The following is an 18,777-nucleotide window of genomic DNA, read 5'->3' on the forward strand; positions in this document are numbered from 1 at the left end:
CATGAAACTTGCGTCATGCATGTCGACCCTTTGAATCCCATCCTGGCTCCCCCCGGAATGCAGTTCAACTCTGCGCTCAACATCCCTGTCTCCAACTCTGGTCCAACCCCATCCCTCACCGGCCTCTTCTTGCAACTCCCTCATCTCTTCCGTCAACTCCTCCTTTACAAACAATTTCGTCCCATCTCCTGGTCGATCGAGACGCGAAGAGTGTTCTGATTTACCTAACAATACTGGGATGAGAGTACGTAAGGCATCAAGCATTAGAGCTGTCTTATGCTCTAGTGCTGAGGGTATCGGCCGGTCCTGGATAAGGTCACCCATGGTGCGCTGCGTCCAGTGTTGATACTGGTGATGTTCAGTTGTTGAAGTTCGTAAGTTGTTTACTATACTGCATGCGCGTTGCCATCGGGATAATCGTTCAAGGCGATAAGCGCACCCGTTAGACGATCCGTGCACCAGGACCCTCTCTCATCTCTTCTGAACTGCTGTTATCCGACATATTCTACAACAATCTCTGCACACGCACGAAGAACCAGCAAGAGTGGAAGACACATGTTGAAAAGATTACTATACTAAGGATTATAGTAAGCCAAAGATAAAGTCGCTAAAAGTAGAACAGATCGAGCGAAGGATAGAAAGCCGAAGAAAGGTAAGATGCTCAATAGGATTACAAGAATTCGTATCCGTTCCTTCGCCCTAAAAGGCGGGTTTGCCTGCGCCTTCAAATCGTGCCTCTCCAATCGTACCTTGCCACAACACACCGCCCCGTTAACGCCAAAGCATCGCTAAGCGCCAGAAGAAGAGGGAAAGACGAAGATGTGAAGGGAGTTACCGAGGCGAGACACGAATTAGATGGCGTTGCGGCGTGACTCAAAGAAGATCGAGTGGAAGTCGAAGAGGTGAAGGTCGAAGTAAAAGGGTGGTTTCAGTGACCAGAGTCGCTCACGCGTCTCCTCCGCCCTCGACTACCGCCTTCAGGTCGCTGAGCAAGAACATCACGAAGTTGCGGATCGTCTTTATCTTTATCAGTGTGGTGTACGCGTACATGTCTACAAAATTTGTTAGCTCTGCACTGCTCAGAATTTCCACCGTGAGTGCGTACCTCTGCAGGTTATCCGGTCTTGGATACTTGTGTTCGCGATCCGGACAAAACGGGCATACGTAGCCAGGCGACTGATGCACAAGCCCGTGCCGTATCATCTCGTTCTTTCGTTTGAAGCCTTTGCCACCCTCGCCTCGAGGGCAATCTTTGACAGGGCAGTAGTGCGGGCGATTTGAGGAATGAACGTTGGTGTGTGAACTGAAGAGGTCAGCATGTCCGACCCTACGATACTGGGGATACTCAAGTCTGGACTCACTTAAGAAGGTACTGCGTCTGGAAAGGAAGAGCGGTGCAGCCTGGATAATCGCACTTGAAGGATCCAACGATATGCTGAGTCACATTTTGCTGTAGACCAGAGCCAAGTGGAGGTGGCAGGACCCTCGACGCAAGCGCGCCATCTAGACTCATATGTCGAGGTCTTTGCTCAATAGGCGTTTGCTGTGTACCAGGGCTGATACCTTCCGAGCTTTGGTAGCTGTCGCTCGTCGATGCAGAGTGCAATGTCGCTGTGTAGGGACTGTTGTCTGACGCGGCGTGCGAAGGTCTCCGAGCGTCCGTGCCGAATGCGCCTCCTCCTGAGGTCCGGAGGAACAGATCGACACGATGTGGTAAATCGTGGGCACTCATTGGCGATGACGCACTTAGCGAAGGGAACGGCGTGGCTGGAGAATGAGAACTCATGGACAGTTGGCGAACCATGGATGTTGGTGACGCTCCTACTGAGGAGACCGATTGTCGATGGGGGAAGCTGATACTGTTTGCTCTCGTTGCTTCGTGGTCATTTGTTGCTGATCTCGCGATATCATCGATGTGACGGAACGAAGGTAGCTGCTGGCTAGGCGAAGTAGCTGCTCCATCACGCGCAGGAGATGGGGCTTGCAACGCAGGCAGTGTGTCTGCCGGAAGTCCTCCCCTTTGCGGAATTGTTAGACCGAGAGATGGTGCTGGATCATTGCCTTGGGGATGGCCATTGGGCAAGCCTCGAGGTGGCTGGCTTGGTGGGTACAACGATGCGTTCGACAAGGCGGACGATATAGACAGTGTTCGATCGATTCCATTTGAACTGGGATGCACGCCGTTTGGTGCTACATGAACTGCTGATGCTTGAGATGTGCGCCTATCTGCTGCAAATCCGAAAGGCCTAGTAGTTTCGTCTTCGATCACTGAGTCTCTGTGGGTAGCTGTCGCTTTTGAATCAGGTGCTGAGCTAAGCACTTCCTGCAGAGTAGGTGCTGAGTTGGCAGGACGAGCATTTGGTGGCACTGGCTGGCCATTGTTGGAGACGGATGGTGCCGTTGCCGTGCCTGGAGAGTCGGCATCAGGCATGTCGTCATCCTCAGAGCAGTGCGAATCAGAGTCGGAGTTCAAGGCCTGCTCGCTTGCTTTTTGTGCAATGTCTGGCCGGTTTGGGTCCATCTCACGAATGAGCACCCAGTCCCCTTGGGTGGGGCGAGTTCGGGGCTTATGTTTGTTAGGCCTTTTCCGATTTCGAGATTGAGGAGGACTGACACTCTGTCGGTTGGGTAGGTGACGGATGACTGGTGTCACGTGTGGCTGCGGCGTCGGAGATGGTGTTGCCTTTACAACACGAGCTTCCAAGAGTGGTGATTTGGAGAAATGGTCGTCGTCCTGGTAGTATTCCACTGGTTCCACGGATTGGATGGCGTCGAGCACCTGCATCTGGACAACAGATCCCGCGGTATAGGAAGATGGTTGTTAATTAGGTGGAATGAACTGGCGATTATCCCAACGATCGTTCAGCAAAGGCTCCCAGAGATAGGCCCAGGCGGCGGTGAAGAGAGCGGGTGGCACAGCAAGACCAGTCTTGAATCGCTGTCTGGAGGAGAGTCAGCATGACCATGGGCTGCATTCTTCTCGCAACGATGGAGGCGGAAAGTGCTGGGGCTGCGTGTCTGTGGGATGGTGACAGAAATGAGAAAAGCTGCGGTGCCGTCGGATGCGAGTTGGGCTAGAGGCGCTCGGGTCGAGCGACTGGGGCAGAGCAGGGGTAACAGTGTGGAAAAGACGGGTTGTTGGTCATCGGGGTGGGAATGCAGCGAGCAGAAGCATGAATCGCGAATTATATGTGGAGATATGATGCAAAGTAGCGACGCCAACGGTGAAGCGGCTCTGCGCGGTGGAAAACATACCCGAGGGTGCCAGTGCGACGGCTCTTTTTCAGCCTCAAGGCGGTGTCGAAGGGGCCTGCCGATCGCAAACATCAACTCGCGCAGGCGCAGATGGGACGGGCGTGCGGTCACGAATAGCATAGGGGTGGGTAGCAGTGTGCGAGCCTCGTCTGCCCTTACAGCATCGAGGAGGAGGATGGACGGCTGGCCTTGGAGGGACTGCGGCGGATGAGGAGGCTGACTTGCGGGGGCTTGTTGGCTGGACGGCCTTGATGCGGACGCTGGAACAGGCGGAAGTCGGGGTGCTAGGTCAGCGTGCGGGAGACAGCACGGGGTGGCAGGAATTGGGCAGCGAAGATGAGGGTTGTGTGTGCAAGTCAATAGATCCAGCCAAAGTCATTGTGCTGCCGTCGCGCCAGTCGCCGTCGCCCTCCCCCCAAGCTCCTGCGAGGCGCAGCCCCAGCTTACCTACAGCGCGCGAGGCTCTAATCCAATCCAGTTTTTATGAGGCTCCCACCGAAGTTTGCCATCCCCGCACCGAGGGCCGCTAGCTGCTCTGGGACCCCACAGGCCTCCAGGGCTCCAGAGCTACTCCACGGGGACCGAGCCCAGCCCCGCCTCTTTGCACGCCCAAGAACGAGAAGCCTCCATCGGCCCTATTGCGAACCTGCAGCTGCCCTAACACGAACTCAATAGCCTCCCGACGTCTCTGCTAATTCTTCCGCTGCGTGGCATTTGTCAGTGGGATACTCGCGGCACGACGTGCGTGCGGCGTCGTGCGTTGCCCTGCTGCGGCTTCACCTTCGCTTGCCCGGCCGCACTTGGATGGACCTCGACGCTTAGATTAACTGCCATGGGTAATCCTCCTGTTCTATCGACTACATGTGCATGCGTGTCCAGCGACAGCATGCACTGCATCCCTCTTCCCCTCTCCGCCCGCTGTCAAATGCCACCGACCGCCTATCGTACAGTCTTATGCTGCATGCGCTCTTGTCTACTACTGTGCCGCTGAGAAATGCTCCAACAGAAATGTGACAGACACGCCCACCCCCACAGTCACTGGCAACCGGCGAGTAAAAACATGCTCCTCGGTAGATCAACGCCCAAAAACAAATCGTGGCTGATAAAGCTGTTGTTGGCGCCAGAAACGGTATCCCACCCATAAATCGTCCAATCCCGTTTTATCCTCGCCCGCAATAACGCACATCGGCTAAGCACGTGCATGCCGCCATCACGCTTCCGGCTTCTTGCCAAATCCAGGGATTCCACTAAACCTGGTGCCAGCGGGGAGCTTGGGTCGACCAAAGTTCTCGTCGAGATCGAGAATCACCTTGAGCGCGTTGCGGCTGCGCAGGTACGGCAGCGGTGCCGTCGCCTCTTCAAGGCCGACGGATGGCTCCAAGCTTGCCGAATCGTGGCTAGAGCCCGGCATCGGGAGAGCTGCGGACATGTCAGTGGCCCATTGGCGCATCACATTGCGGTGCAAGACTTACCTCGCTGTAGAACCTCATAGCCAGCCAGTGTGAAACCGAATTGTGGTGACGAGCGCATGATACGGGCGGGACCACCCTTGAAGAAGGCCTTGAAGCCTTCCTCCTTCCAGATGGTCGACGCTGCGTGGCGCAGGCCAGTGTATGCAACTTCGCCCTTGCGCGCCTCTACTTGTAACCTAGTCTTGATCACGTCGCACGGTGTGGTCAGGTACGCTGCAGGCATACCCGCGATGGCACCAGCGCTCAGCATTTGCAGGACACCGAGCGACTTTTGCGGGCTCTCGCCGAAGACGTCTCTCTTCAGATGGCTGTAGGTGGGGAAGTAGATGGCAGAAAAGGGGACTGTGCAGGCGGTCAGCGATATCCGGAGGGTGTGAGAGAGCAGAACATACCGTCACGCAGGAGACATGCGCTAGCTCCCTTGTAGAGACCGACGAGACCCAAGTTGCGGACGATCCACATGGCAGACCGCCTGGGAACACCCTCGACGTTCTTGGACAGTTCACCCTGAATTTGTAACCGAATCTTGACAATCTCGAGAGGGTTTGTGAAAACCTATAATAGTGTGTTAGTACTTGCTGCCAATAGAGGAAGTGCAAGTAGGTAGTAACTCACAACTTGGCAAGCACCCGCAGTTCCACCCGCCAACATCTCGTGGGGGAACTTGATTTGGCCTGTTGACTTGTCGGTCATCTTGCCACGAACAAGATCGTTGACCGTGAGCTTGATAGCCTTCTCGGGCGCAACACCAACAAGCTGGGGCAGGACTCCAGAGTAGAGACCCTTGAATCCCTCGTTCTTGATGACCTTCTTTGCGCAGTCGAGCGAGTTTTTGTACAGGACGTGCCCGACGCCTGAGCTCCTCTGGTTCTGCATTCTTGTCTTGACCAGATCGATGGGGTAGACCATGAAGGCACCGAACGCACCAGCCAACGAACCGAGGGCGAAGTGGTGGACCGACTCTAGGATGTCGTGCCATATCGATTTTGTGGTCGCAAAGACCTTTTGCCCAGACTCGGAGATACCCTGAGCGGCCAACGATCCTGCCCTGTGCCAGGACGGGTCGAGCACGCGGGCAAAGTCTCGCAGACCAAGTCGCCCAGACGCCTCGTCGAGACCGGCGAAGTGGAAGAGGATGTCTGCCTCCATGGGTGTGTAGAGGTTGAAGCGACTTATCCGGGCGGCCTCGTTGAGGAAATCTGTGCGGGTGATCTTGCCGTCGGAGCTCTTCTGTGTGGCATTGCGGATGATAAGCTCTATCATGTCCATCTGCTGGATGACGTTCTGGAAGGCGCGCACGTTGGCGTAGGAGATCTTGCTGCCAACCGAGATGTTGCACAGGGTGGGTAGGTTCTCGAGGAGGTAGTCGGAAAGCTTGTGGCTCGCAGTCTCGCGTATTATGCGCTGGAAATGCTCTGGCTCGATGAAGCCGTCCTTGTTCTTGTCAAAGAAGGTGAAGCCCTGACGTACCCGCTCGCCCTGCAGCCCTCGCAGCAGCTGGGCGAACTGGGGGTAGGTCATCGTGTGCCTGTGCTTCTTGGAACCAATGTACAGCGAGGCCCAGCCGCCCTCCCAGTCGAAGGGCAGGCTGTCCTCGGTCTTGTGCGCCTTCCATGTCTCGTAGAAGTCGTCAAAGTTGATGTAGCCGGTGCGCTGCTTGTCGAAGAAGCGGAAGACGACCTCGTACTCGGCGTCGGGTTTGGCGAGCAGGTTCTGGAAGACGGACCAGTCGTGCATGCTGACCTTGCCCTTCTGGTCGCGATCGGCGACCTGGAAGAGGATGCCATACTGGAACCGCTTGATCTTGTGCTGGAGGCGGGCACGTCATTAGCTTGCTTGACTCGACACTTTGCAGACAGCCCTGCTTACGAAGTCCTCGCCCTCGGGCGCGACAGCTGTGATGAACTGGTCCTGGTCGAGGTAGTAGTCGCCTGACTCGTCCTTCCGGGCGTGCTTCATAAAGGCGGCGCGCGTGAGCTGCGACAGCTGGGGCTCGTCGGTGGTGCCCAGCAGCACCTCGCGTACTTCTTCCGTGACGGTCGCCATAGTGAGGGGATGACAGCAGCCCGGGAAGCAAACGGTGGTTGCAATTGACCGGGTTGGGGCCAGGTGTTAGTGAGAAAGGGTGTAGCGACGCGGATGGGGTGAGTCGGCCTCTACGCCGTCGACGACAGCTCGCGGCTGGCAGCGAGCTCGGAGGTAAGCTAATTTTTAATTGCGAGCCATTGGCGGGGGTCGGAGAAAGCGTGGGGAAGGCACGGCTGCGAACAAACACCCCGAGCGCAGCTACTCACGGTCTAAGGGAATCTTGAGTTTAATGAATTGACTCCTGATTCTGAAAACCTGCTTGCTTCCATTCACCCTGTGGCTTACTCTGCGCAGAGGCTCTTACCGCTGTTTCCGTGTTGTCTGCTTCCCGAGCTCGCCTCATCACTGCAGCCCCTGTCAGATTCTATATAGAGAACCTTGGAACACTCTAGAAATGAGCCTCAGTCGCGTACCGTTGCGCACCGATCCATGAACCGCTCTCCGGGAATAGTTAATCAACGCGGCGCATGGACATCGTCGGAATCGCTGCAGCTGCCGGTCCCCATGAGGCTCTGTGTCGCTGGCTATGGCCCTTTACCCCGGATCGGTGCGCTGTCAAGCTTTAGCGTTACCATCGCCCAGGCACACGCGACCTTAAGACCAGTTCTTATGGTACCTGAAGCACCGGCGCAGGGCGGCTGTCATCTATCTGCAGATCAGGCGCAAGTGTTACCATGGCTATCCAGACGCTTTCTCCTGCTGTGCGACATCGCTTTCGCACCGTCTGCGTGCCTGCCTCCATTCGGCTCTCGGATCACTAGTCTGATGCGCGGACACCCGGGAATCATAGCCCAGAAGAGTCAAAAGATGAGTGAAAGACGACTGCTGTATCGCGCATGTCTTCAGAACAGGTGAGCATGTCGCAGAGATGTTCCAAACCGCCCGAGCCATCGCAGTGGAATTCTCCGCAAAGACAGCTATGCAGCTGCGTCAGCTGTGACGACAGCGCAAGGGCCATTCCACTGACTCCACCTTCCCTCCAAGCTCGCAACCGCAACCAGCAACCACCAGTATATATCGCAATGTCGCTTCTTACCAGCGATTCGATGCCACTGCTCTCTGTATTCTGGACCATGGCTCTGGTAGCGCCTTCCGCCGTGCCAGAGCACGGCCGCTCCCAACACGCTGATTGATCCCACAGCTGCCATCTCAAGACAAGGCCCCGTAGCCATCTCGGAGCACGCGCGGTCTTGATAGCCAACTGCTTCAATGCGTGTCTGAGTTATACAAGCCTATTGGCCGAAAACTCTTGCTGCTTGCGGCCGCTCCAAGGCGGAGACAAGACAGCGGAATCTCTGGGCACGTCTCATGCACTTGGCGGAGCCTCACCATCAGCAAGAACATGGTGGTAACACCGCGCCCCAGTGGCTGAAATTCATATATGTGCGATGCCAGCCGTCGCCAGACACTCGGCGCCCACCTTTCCATATCTTGTCTTCTGGGCAACGCTGGTCACCCCAAGCTCGGCATCAAGCCGACGCCCTGCACTGCCATGTGCTACATGTACTCTGATCATATAAGACTAGCCATGGTCCCAGGAACCAGGGTTCTGTCAAACACAGCTCTGCAACTGCATATTCAAGATGGCGTCTCCAGTCACAGCCAAGTATGATTGGATTCTTGCAATCACTACTATTGCCTTTGTGTTCTCCGCCTTCGGAAACGGCGCCAACGATGTCGCCAACGCGTATGCCACTTCGGTCGCCGCCCGTACCCTGACTATGGTCCAGGTTGGACCTCTTGCTGTGGTCACAGAGTTCATTGGCGCTGTTGCACTTGGAGCACGTGTGACCTCAACCATCAAGAACGGCATTATCTCGATCGACCGCTTCGAGGGCAACCCGGGTGCGCTCATGTTGGCCATGGGATGTGCTGGTGAGTTTCCTGATTCAAGTGAAGAGGCTGAGCTAAAATGCAACAGAGGTTGGTAGTGCTTTCTGGTTGATGCTAGCCACGCATTGGGGAATGCCAGTCTCAACTACGCAGACTGTGGTAGGCGCTCTTATTGGAGTCGGGTTTGCTAGTCAGGCCCCCGTCAAATGGGCGTGGGAGTCTGGCTCGGTGTCACAGGTTGCTGCTTCTTGGGGCATCGCACCTCTGATTGCTGGTGCCTTTTCCGCGATCATCTTCGGCACCGTCAAGTACTCGGTTCTCGAACGCAAAGACCCTTTCAAGCACGCCATGCGCCTCATCCCCTTCTACTTCGCCATGACAGGAGCTATCTTGGCTCTGTTTATTGTCGTGGAAGCGCCTACTGCGCCCTCCCTCGAAGAATTTGGAGCTGGCAAAGCTGCTGGTATCATCTTGGGAGTGTTCTTTGGATGCTTGGCAATCTGCTACATCTTCTTTATCCCGTTCTTCAAGCGCAAGCTCATCATGAAGGACCCCCGCGTCAGGATCTGGCATGTCATCTTGGGCCCTCTACTCCTCAAAGAGAGTACTACTCTATTCTGGCCAGGCAAAGGCAACGAATACGTCACCGATTACTACGAGGATGCCTACGGCGAAGTCCATGCTGGCACCAACGCAAAGCATGCTGTTTCGGGTCCCGCCAGCGACGATGAGATCAAGAAAGTGGATGCAGGATCGCCCTCCGGTTCGACCAAGGACGGTGGCGTCCTTCCCAGCGACCCCGAAAAGACACGCGTAGAAGAAAGCACCACTGCACCCACCCGCAAACTGAAGACGCCGGAGCCCTACGAGCGCTGGATCGTTCCTGTCCAGCATCTCTCATGGGTTAACCCTCAGAAGTGGTGGGCATACGCCAAGTTCGGTTTCCTCAGGGGTGTCACCTGCGACGTTATCACACACGACAACGATCTTCTGCGCGCCATCCACTCCAAGGCTATCCGTTACGACGTTCGTGTCGAGCATCTGTGGACGTACTGCCAGGTTGTATCAGCTATGATGATGTCCATCGCTCACGGCTCCAACGATGTAGCCAATGCTGTCGGACCCTGGGCCGCTGTCTATCAGACATACCTTGCTGGAGAGGTAGCTACTCGCTCGCCTACTCCCGTTTGGTTCTTGGTCGTAGCCGGTCTCCTACTCGGTCTTGGTTTCTGGTAAGTAAAGACCTTGTACAAACAACATGTGAAACATTTACTAACAGAACAATAGGTTCTACGGATATCACATCGTTCGTGCCCTTGGTAATAAGATTACTCAGATGTCACCTACCCGCGGTTTCTCTGTCGAACTCGGCGCTGCTGTTACCGTCTTGCTGGCTTCTCGACTTGGTCTCCCAGTATCGACCACTCAGTGTCTGACTGGTTCAGCAGTTGGTGTGGCTTTGATGAACTACGATCTTGGTGCCGTCAACTGGCGCCAACTCGCTTTCATCTTCATGGGTTGGGTAAGTTGTATCCCGAATGCTTTGGTTCTTGATCTCTAACGGTCTCAGGTCATGACCCTACCCGCCGCCGGTCTCGTCTCCGGTCTTCTGTGCGTCATGGCGCTCAACGCCCCTAGCTTCTAATCGACTCCATGATGGGGTGACTTCTTCTGTTTTGTCTCTTTTGAGAGCACAGTCTTGTGTATTAAATTGCAAAGGTGCAGGCGAATTTACGCCGACGTACAGCATCCGCTAGTTCAATCATTAATTTTTGTTTCCCGCAAGTATGTTCTTATATACCATGTCACTTGTTCCATTGGGATGTCCCGGAGATTCGTGCTGCGTGGCTGCCCAAGATGTTAGGAAACGCATGACATGCCAACAAGACGACATCTCTCACCCCAACAACACTCACCCATCCCGTCCTCTCTAGACTCAATCACACAAACCCTGGAATCCACCTCCACCTCACCCTCCTCACATAAGCCAAATATTCCCCTCTAACCTCCTCCTCCGTCTTCTCCCCACCAACAGTCCCCTCATACCCCAAAAACTGCTCTTCCTCCAACACCGCTCCAATTCTATACAACCACAAAAGCACCAGAACCGCTCCCACTAGCCCCACACTCCTGACCGGCATGGATATCCACGCGCCACTAACATCATGTCCATGCAACAAGTAGTCCGGCAGCCACGCGACCAAAACATACACCACAGCGCCCACCCACCCCAACGCATAAGCCACATACGTCGGATGCCGGATGTAGTTATACGGACCTGTGTCAACGACGTGTTGTGGTGTCACGCGACCGTAGATTACGGCGAATGTACCAGGCCGCGTTGTTAGCGCCATCCATGTGAATAACAGTATGCTGCTGAGGAGGAAGGTGGATGCCATTGTTGTCCCCAAGATTGTTGTGGTAGTTGGAGTAGAGATTGGGGATGCTGCGGCAAAAAGGAGCGGTACTGCTGATAGTGTTCCCGCTATACATGAGACGAGCGCGAGTAGGTGGATGGAATACGGATACACGAGTCCAGAGGGCGGAGATTTGAAGTGGAAGGCTAATGCGTAGAACTGGGTGGACATGAAGACCAGGTAAAGGATTCGCAGCAGGAGTATTTGCATTTTTTGCTGATTGGTTGAGGTGCGAGATTTTTGTGTTAGACGGAAGTTGCGCTGGGGTATTTTTGATGGATAGAAACAGATGAGGAGACCTTGAGTTAGAACTTCATGTTGGTGTGGAATTCCGTTTAGAGATGGGCGGGGTCTTTCTTCCGCGTTGAATCTGGATATGCAGGCTTACGGGATCATTGTCGCACGGCAATCGCTATCTTCAGCGATGTATTGATAGGCTATCTTCTATATCACATGATTGCGTGGCTGAGAAAATGTGTCTGGTAAACTCGCAGTAGCAAGGTATCATTCAAGTATTACTGTACGGTATATTACATAAACATTATAAAACATGCATCGACGCGATGAATCTACTTTTGCTTGTCTTGCAAATCCTCATCTACGGTGCAACTCGTGAATCAATCCATGCGACTATTACGATGCGCCTCCATTCTCGCTTCTCCCTCCTCTTGCATTTGGTCATTCATACGCGACTCTCTCCTCCTGTTCATCTCATCTTCGATAGCCTGGTTTGGGCCTGGTACCAAGCCCCAAGGTCCTTTGCCGATCTTAGCACCTCTGTACTTGACGGCCAAGCCAACACATACGGGCCCAATGATTGTATTCAGCAAAATAGCCCATATGGCTGTTATGAAGCCCTCCGCAGATACATACGGCGTGTTGTTGTAGCCGATTTCCACGATTAGTAGACCGATTTCTCCACGGGCGACCATGGCCATGCCCAGCAAAAGCATGGGCGAGACGGCCGACTGTACCGCAGCTTTGCGGGTGGGAGAGTAAGGCGATGAAGTGACCTTCTCGAGGTTATTTCCATTCTCGGCCGCGGATGCTTCGTTTTGTGCTTCTTGTGCTTTCTTGGGATCATGCGTTGCGGCACCCCAGATAGGGATCCAAACTCCAACGAGCGCCTTACCAACCAGCATGAGTAGGGTGTATACGACGCCTTTCCAGATGGCTTCTCCAGTCCAAAGATCCAAAAACGGAATCGCGAATCCTATGCTAGCAAAGAAAAGAGGTCCAAGTACATACTGCTGCGCGTCCAAACAGTATACCTCAAAGGTATGCACAAAGGTCGGAGACTTGTCTTTGGAGCGCTCGCCTTCTTCGCGGCTCATAACCACGAAGGGACCTTCCGGGTGTGTAGAAGGGAGATACGTCAAGAAGGCGCCAGCGAGGAAAGCTCCAAACAGGATGGAGGTCCCTGCGAAGGCTGCGACTGAGATAAAGGCTGATAATACCAGGATCATCAGCATAATGTTTGACAAGTGGTCGAACTTGTGAAAATGCCTCTCAACGTATCTTCGAAACAGAGGCGCAAAGACCCATTTGGTGAGAACTGGGGTAAGAATTGCCATGGCCGCAGATGCGAGAATAGGCCGGCCGATCAGCCATCCCAAGTTGACGTTTCCACCGGACGCGACATCACCCAGGTCGTGGATGACACTTGACATGACAAGACCTGTCACATCGTCAATGACTGCAGCGCTGACAAGCACCGCGCCGACCTTGGTTTGGCTGAGATCGACATCCTTGGAGGCGCTTGAGATAACGGCAAAGGTGGTGCCCAGGCTTGTCGTGCTCAGAGCAGCGCCGATGATGAAGGTCTCGACAGCGCCATAGCCGAACCCAAGATACAGCAACAGGTAGCTGAAACCTATTGGACACAGTACGCCTGTGGCAGCCCCACAGATCGACAGCGTGAAGTTGGCCTTGAGCAGGTCAAGGCGAGTGCTCAAACCGCCCTCGAAGATAATCAAGATCAAGCCAATGTAGCCAAGATATAGAAACGTCTCTAAATACCGGGGCACAGAGTCAGTAAATGTCGCACAGGGGGCCTCTTCTGCAGCAGGGACGCGTACCAGCCCAATCATGTTCGAGGATATTCGCCAACGGCTCGCCATATATGATACCAACCGCAATCGGACCAATGATGCCGGCACGGATAACCTTGGCCGAAACGTACTCCGACAACCATAAGAAGGTGAAGAAAGATACCAGGATAAGAATTTCGACGACTTAAGCTCGCGTTAGTCTAGATCGACGTTTCGGGGTATGCAGGTGCTGAACGATTGTGACAAGGAACGCTTACTTTCGGGCTCGTGATACTGCAAGAACGGGGCAGCGTCGGGGTTTGAGGACGCCATGCTACACAGACAGGTGTCACAGTGTCCTTGTTGGAGAGGCTGGGGGAGCAGCAAGCAATAGCTAAGCCCGTGAGAAGGCTGGGCTCGAGAACACAAGCGGCAGACCCTGGCGTGCCATGACGACGTCATGTTAGAGCCGCGGGCATCACGGCGTAGAACTCTTTCGAGCCACGGCGCTATCAATCACCTCAACGGCCAAGCCCACGTGCAGGGCCCATGCAGACATCTCGCCCAGTATTTCGCCCAGTTCGCAGTGCATCTACACGCGGCTCCGGCAGGTCGCTCCACACTTTTCTTCACCACGAGGTCCGTGCACCGGGGAATCTCCGCTGGATCTCGACTCCGCCAGGCTGCACGATGCTCCGCATACGACCATTCACAGCGCGTCAAGACAAGGCTTAGGCAAGGCTTGAGTCTGCGAAACGCCTATCGTCTGCTCCACCGCGGTGTTGAAACGGAAAGTTCTGCAGGTGACGAGTCGAACAGGCAGGTTCAAGAAGATCCTGATGCCTGCCAAGGCCAAGGCCAAGCCAGGAATGCCGTATACCCGATCTACCCCAGTAACGTGATGAGCACTCAATGGCTGTCTGCACTGCCAAGGGTGGAGAAGTTTTTTGGTCGCTAGCCCGGCATTCGCCTCCAGAATCGCGACATGGTGTACTTGGCGGGACTGGCGAACCCTTGGCATGAGAGAGCCGACTTCCTTCACCGACATCCCCACCACTCAACATATATCTTCACGACGCCTGAGACCTTTCCTTCTCTTCCTCACCACCTGTTGTCGGTACCACCTCGTTCTCGTTTGACGTTTGCTCCAAACTTGCCAGCTCCTTTCCTCGTCATCTTTCAACCTCAACCCCACCCTCACAAACCCCACAAGTCGCCAATCACGGCGTAAATCTGGAGGAGTCTGACCCCCGCCCCCTCCTGAGGTCCTCTATGCATACCAAACTCAACACCCAATCCAACAAATTTGTCCACGTGGCTATAGTCCGCGGGGCCAGAACACGCAGAAGACTAGAGCGCTGATTGCTGTCTTGACTTGCCGATATCCGTATCATATCAACCCAATTTTACAACCCGAACACCAAACATCCAACAACCAACTCTTTTGATTCCCTAAACACCCACCATCATGGGGAAGAAAGAAACGACCCTTGAGGGTCACGTCAGTGGACAATGCAACAAGCCAATGTCCGCCCCCGCTCACAGCCTTACGCTGGAGCAAGTCAAGACCGAGCTGAAGACCGATGAATGGCATGGTCTTGATGACTCCGAAGCCAAGCGTCGTGTCGACGACTATGGCGCCAACGAACTTGGAGAAGCTGAGAGCGTCTCCCCAGTCAAGATTCTCATCGCGCAGGTCGCCAACGCTATGACGCTAGTCCTCATCATGGCCATGGCTGTCAGTTTCGGTATCAAGTCCTGGATCGAAGGTGGTGTTGTCGCCTTCGTTATTGGTCTCAACATCGTCGTCGGTTTCTTCCAGGAATGGTCCGCTGAGAAGACCATGGATTCCCTACGCTCTCTCAGTTCGCCTACTGCCCGTCTCATCCGCGGTGGCCAGCAAGTTACCATCCCTTCCGCCGATGTTGTTCCTGGAGATGTCATTGAGGTCAAGGTTGGAGACACGATCCCTGCCGATATGCGTGTCTTTGACGCCGTCAACTTCGAGACCGACGAAGCTCTGCTTACCGGAGAGTCTCTGCCTGTTCGCAAGCAAGAGGACGCCACTTTCGAAGAGAAGACTGGTCCCGGAGATCGTCTCAACGTTGCCTACAGCTCTTCCTCGGTCACCAAGGGCCGAGCCAAGGGAATTGTCTTCGCGACCGGTGCCTACACCGAAATTGGTGCCATCGCTGCTCAGCTCCGCGAGACCAAGTCCAAGGTCCGACCTGTCAAGCGAAAGGAGAACGGAAAGGCGAAGCCCCACCGTTACCTCGAGGCTTACACACTCACCACTACCGACGCTATCGGTCGCTTTTTGGGTCTCAACGTCGGAACGCCTCTCCAGAAGAAGCTTTCCAAGCTAGCCGTGTTGCTCTTCTTCATTGCCGTCGTGTGTGCCATCATCGTCCTTGCAGCCAACGAGTTCAGTTCTCGCCAGGAAGTCATCATTTACGCTGTCGCCACCGGCCTGTCCATGATACCCGCTAGTTTGGTCGTTGTGCTCACGATTACCATGGCCGCTGGTACCAAGTCCATGGTTAAGCGCAATGTCATCGTCCGAAACCTGAAGTCCCTCGAGGCTCTCGGTGGTGTTACCGACATCTGCTCTGACAAGACCGGAACGCTTACGCAGGGTAAAATGATTGCCCGTGGTGCTTGGATCCCGGGTGTTGGAACCTACACCATCGAAGATTCCACCGCTCCTCAGGACCCTACCGCTGGTCACGTGCGTTTCGGTTCCGCTGCTCCTAGCCAGATGGACCTCAAGTCCGGAGGCGAGGCTTGCGGTGAGCGTCTCGGTGTTGAGAAGCTTGAAGGCCACAACATCGAAGGCTTCGGTGAATTCCTCAAGGTCGCGTCTTTGGCCAACTTGGCTGCTGTCAAGCAGAACAATGAAGGCGCCTGGGAGGCTCATGGTGACCCCACCGAAATCGCTATTCAGGTTTTCGCATCCCGGTTCGGCATGAACCGCAGCCATCTCGTCAAGGGCGACTCTGCTACCTGGGAGGATCTCGTTGAGCTTCCATTCGACTCCGACGTCAAGCGCATGTCAGTTATCATGAAGCACAGCTCTGGCAACTACGCTTTCACCAAGGGTGCCGTCGAGCGCGTTATCCAGAGCTGTACCACCTACCTCGCTGACGGCAAGGAGCAATCCCAGCCCATCACCGACGAGTTCCGCGAGGAGATTCTTTCCCACATGCAAGCTCTGGCCAGTCTCGGTCTCCGTGTCTTGGCTTTGGCCAGCAAGAAGTACCCTGGCGAAGTTGAGAAGGGTGCTGAAGTTGCTCGTACCTCTGTCGAATCCGACCTTGTCTTCCGTGGTCTCATCGGTCTTTACGACCCTCCCCGTCCTGAATCCGCTGTCGCTGTCCGCCAATGCCACGAGGCTGGTATTGAGGTCCACATGTTGACTGGTGACCATCCTGAGGTAAGTCTTGACTACAAAGAGCATTTGAAACATACTGACCCTTTATGCAGACAGCAAAGGCTATTGCCATTGAAGTCCATATCCTGCCATCGGCCGACCGCTACAAGAGGATTTCTGCCGATATCGCCAAGTCGCTGGTTATGACTGCTTCCGAATTTGATGAACTCACTGATGATCAAGTCGATGAGCTCCCTGTCCTGCCATTGGTAGTAGCCCGTTGTGCGCCTAGCACAAAGGTTCGCATGATCGAAGCTCTCCACCGCCGCGGCCGATTCTGCGCCATGACCGGTGACGGTGTCAACGATTCTCCCTCGCTGAAGCGTGCCGACGTTGGTATTGCCATGGGTCAAGCCGGTTCCGACGTCGCCAAGGAAGCCTCCGACATCGTCCTCACAGACGACAACTTCGCATCCATTCTCGCTGCCATTGAAGAAGGTCGCCGTATCTTCGACAACATCCAGAAGTTCGTGCTGCACGTCTTGGCTGAGAACGTCGCTCAGGCTGGTACACTTCTCGTTGGTCTTGCCTTCAAAGACAGGACTGGTCTCTCCGTTTTCCCCCTCGCGCCCGTCCAGGTTGTGTGGATTATCATGGCCACATCTGGATTGCCAGACATGGGTCTCGGTTTCGAACGCGCCGTCCCTGATATCCTGAACCGCCCGCCCCAGTCCCTCAAGACGGGTATCTTCACCATGGAGTTCCTCGTCGACATGGTCGTCTATGGTCTCTGGATCACGCTTCTGTGCTTGGCCAGTTTCGTGCTCGTTGTCTTTGGATTCGGTGACGGAGAGCTCGGCCAGGGCTGCAACGAGACCTATTCCGAGCAGTGCGAGTTGGTTTTCCGTGCCCGCGCCTGCACATTCGCCTGTTTGACATGGTTCGCTCTCTTCCTCGCCTGGGAGATGATTGACATGCGTCGCTCTTTCTTCCGCATGCAGCCCGGCAGCAAGCGCTACTTCACCCAGTGGATGATCGATGTATGGAGGAACCAGTTCCTCTTCTGGGCCATTATGATCGGCTTCGTCCTTCTCTTCCCGCTCATCTACATCCCTGTTCTCAACACGGTTGTGTTCAAGCACGCGCCCATCGACTGGGAGTGGGGCATCGTCTTCGTCGAGACTGGTATCTTCTTTGCCGGTATCGAGCTCTGGAAGTGGTGCAAGCGCGTCTACTTCCGTCGTATGGCGGCTAAGCACGGCAATGGAAAGGTCGACAAGAATATGGACATCGAGGACCGTACCTTTGGTCGCTACTACAGCCGCGACTCTTCTGTCGCTGGTAGCGAAAACATGCAGGAGAAGGCTTAGAGCCTTACCTATGGAGGAACTGTATAAAGAGAAGTATTGCAGGCTGAGGAGGCCCTGCTAGGAGTATGCGAGGAGGTTTTCTTGCTCTTCGCGAGCATGATACCTGTCTGGCACAAAAGTTAGTCATATAGAATGCTTAGACATGACCACGACAACGTGCATTACGATCCTTAGATATAATAAAAAAGATTACCACATCATACATTCTACGTTCCCATCTTCTGAGAACTGCAGTGTGCGACGTCCTCGTTACCGCTGCAAGTACAACCGACGGAATTCCCTTCTGGCGCTCGGGCTTTGATGGGACCCATCGCACTAACCGCTTCGGGCATGACTGTTCGCATCAGATACCTAGGTACAGAAGGAACGAATGTGCAAGTACAAAAGATCGAGAGTGCATTCAGAGTTGTTTTTTCCTGGGCATTCTTTCATATGTATACGACTAGAGCGAGGCGCAGCCGCCGAAGTAAACTGCGGTATTTTGCATTGGTGCGACGCGGTAGCTTTGCGGCATTTTACTTTACCCCGACACATTACCTCCCAACCCTCCGCACCAGGCCGGCAAAAGATGAGATCGTCAAGAACACCATGTGCGCAGCGAATCGCGGGATAGAATGAAAACGTGGAGGGTGTACACGTGGGCATGGGTAGCTTCTGGCTGGGAAGTACCGCACAAGGGTGATATAACGACGGAGACGGAGAAGGTCTATGAGAGGGAAAATAGATGAAGCATTTGTCTAAAAAGTTGGTATTCGTCATGGAAGTGTAGTGGGAACACGTCAACCGGGAAAAAAACTGAACAGGCCTGCAGCCCACATCAACTTGAAAACCTACAAGATAGGTGACATGGCGTCGATGTAGGCTCTGGACATATCCAGGTTTTTCTGGTATGAAGTGGGAATGGCTACCTGCCGGTACCTCTACCCTCCAAACAGGTAGGTA

At 54.6% G+C, this 18,777-nt stretch overlaps 4 protein-coding genes across 4 annotated transcripts; 2 read left to right on the forward strand and 2 right to left on the reverse strand.

Annotated features, from left to right (window-relative positions):
• Window positions 1-4,465: 4,465 nt before the first annotated feature.
• On the reverse strand, window positions 4,466-6,773 carry J4E87_003026 (uncharacterized protein; the record flags this gene model as incomplete). Its single annotated transcript, XM_049374659.1, has 5 exons — window positions 4,466-4,674; window positions 4,728-5,069; window positions 5,120-5,282; window positions 5,343-6,536; window positions 6,597-6,773. 5 exons carry the CDS (start codon window positions 6,771-6,773, stop codon window positions 4,466-4,468), a joined length of 2,085 nt encoding a protein of 694 aa, XP_049235650.1.
• Window positions 6,774-8,398: 1,625 nt separating this feature from the next.
• Window positions 8,399-10,293, forward strand: J4E87_003027 (uncharacterized protein; the record flags this gene model as incomplete). Its single annotated transcript, XM_049374660.1, has 4 exons — window positions 8,399-8,690; window positions 8,737-9,880; window positions 9,936-10,170; window positions 10,219-10,293. 4 exons carry the CDS (start codon window positions 8,399-8,401, stop codon window positions 10,291-10,293), a joined length of 1,746 nt encoding a protein of 581 aa, XP_049235651.1.
• Window positions 10,294-11,682: 1,389 nt separating this feature from the next.
• Window positions 11,683-13,428, reverse strand: J4E87_003028 (uncharacterized protein; the record flags this gene model as incomplete). Its single annotated transcript, XM_049374661.1, has 3 exons — window positions 11,683-13,076; window positions 13,144-13,299; window positions 13,374-13,428. The coding sequence occupies 3 exons, from the start codon at window positions 13,426-13,428 to the stop codon at window positions 11,683-11,685; spliced, it is 1,605 nt and encodes a 534-aa protein (XP_049235652.1).
• A 1,135-nt stretch (window positions 13,429-14,563) lies between these two features.
• On the forward strand, window positions 14,564-17,835 carry J4E87_003029 (uncharacterized protein; the record flags this gene model as incomplete). The annotated part of the gene is made up of 2 exons (XM_049374662.1): window positions 14,564-16,528; window positions 16,579-17,835. The coding sequence occupies 2 exons, from the start codon at window positions 14,564-14,566 to the stop codon at window positions 17,833-17,835; spliced, it is 3,222 nt and encodes a 1,073-aa protein (XP_049235653.1).
• Between the last annotated feature and the right edge of the window lie 942 nt (window positions 17,836-18,777).

The sequence above is a fragment of the Alternaria ethzedia genome, assembly GCF_023757985.1.
Source record: "Alternaria ethzedia strain BMP 0044 chromosome Unknown scaffold_5, whole genome shotgun sequence".
Classification (NCBI taxonomy): Eukaryota; Fungi; Ascomycota; class Dothideomycetes; order Pleosporales; family Pleosporaceae; genus Alternaria; species Alternaria ethzedia.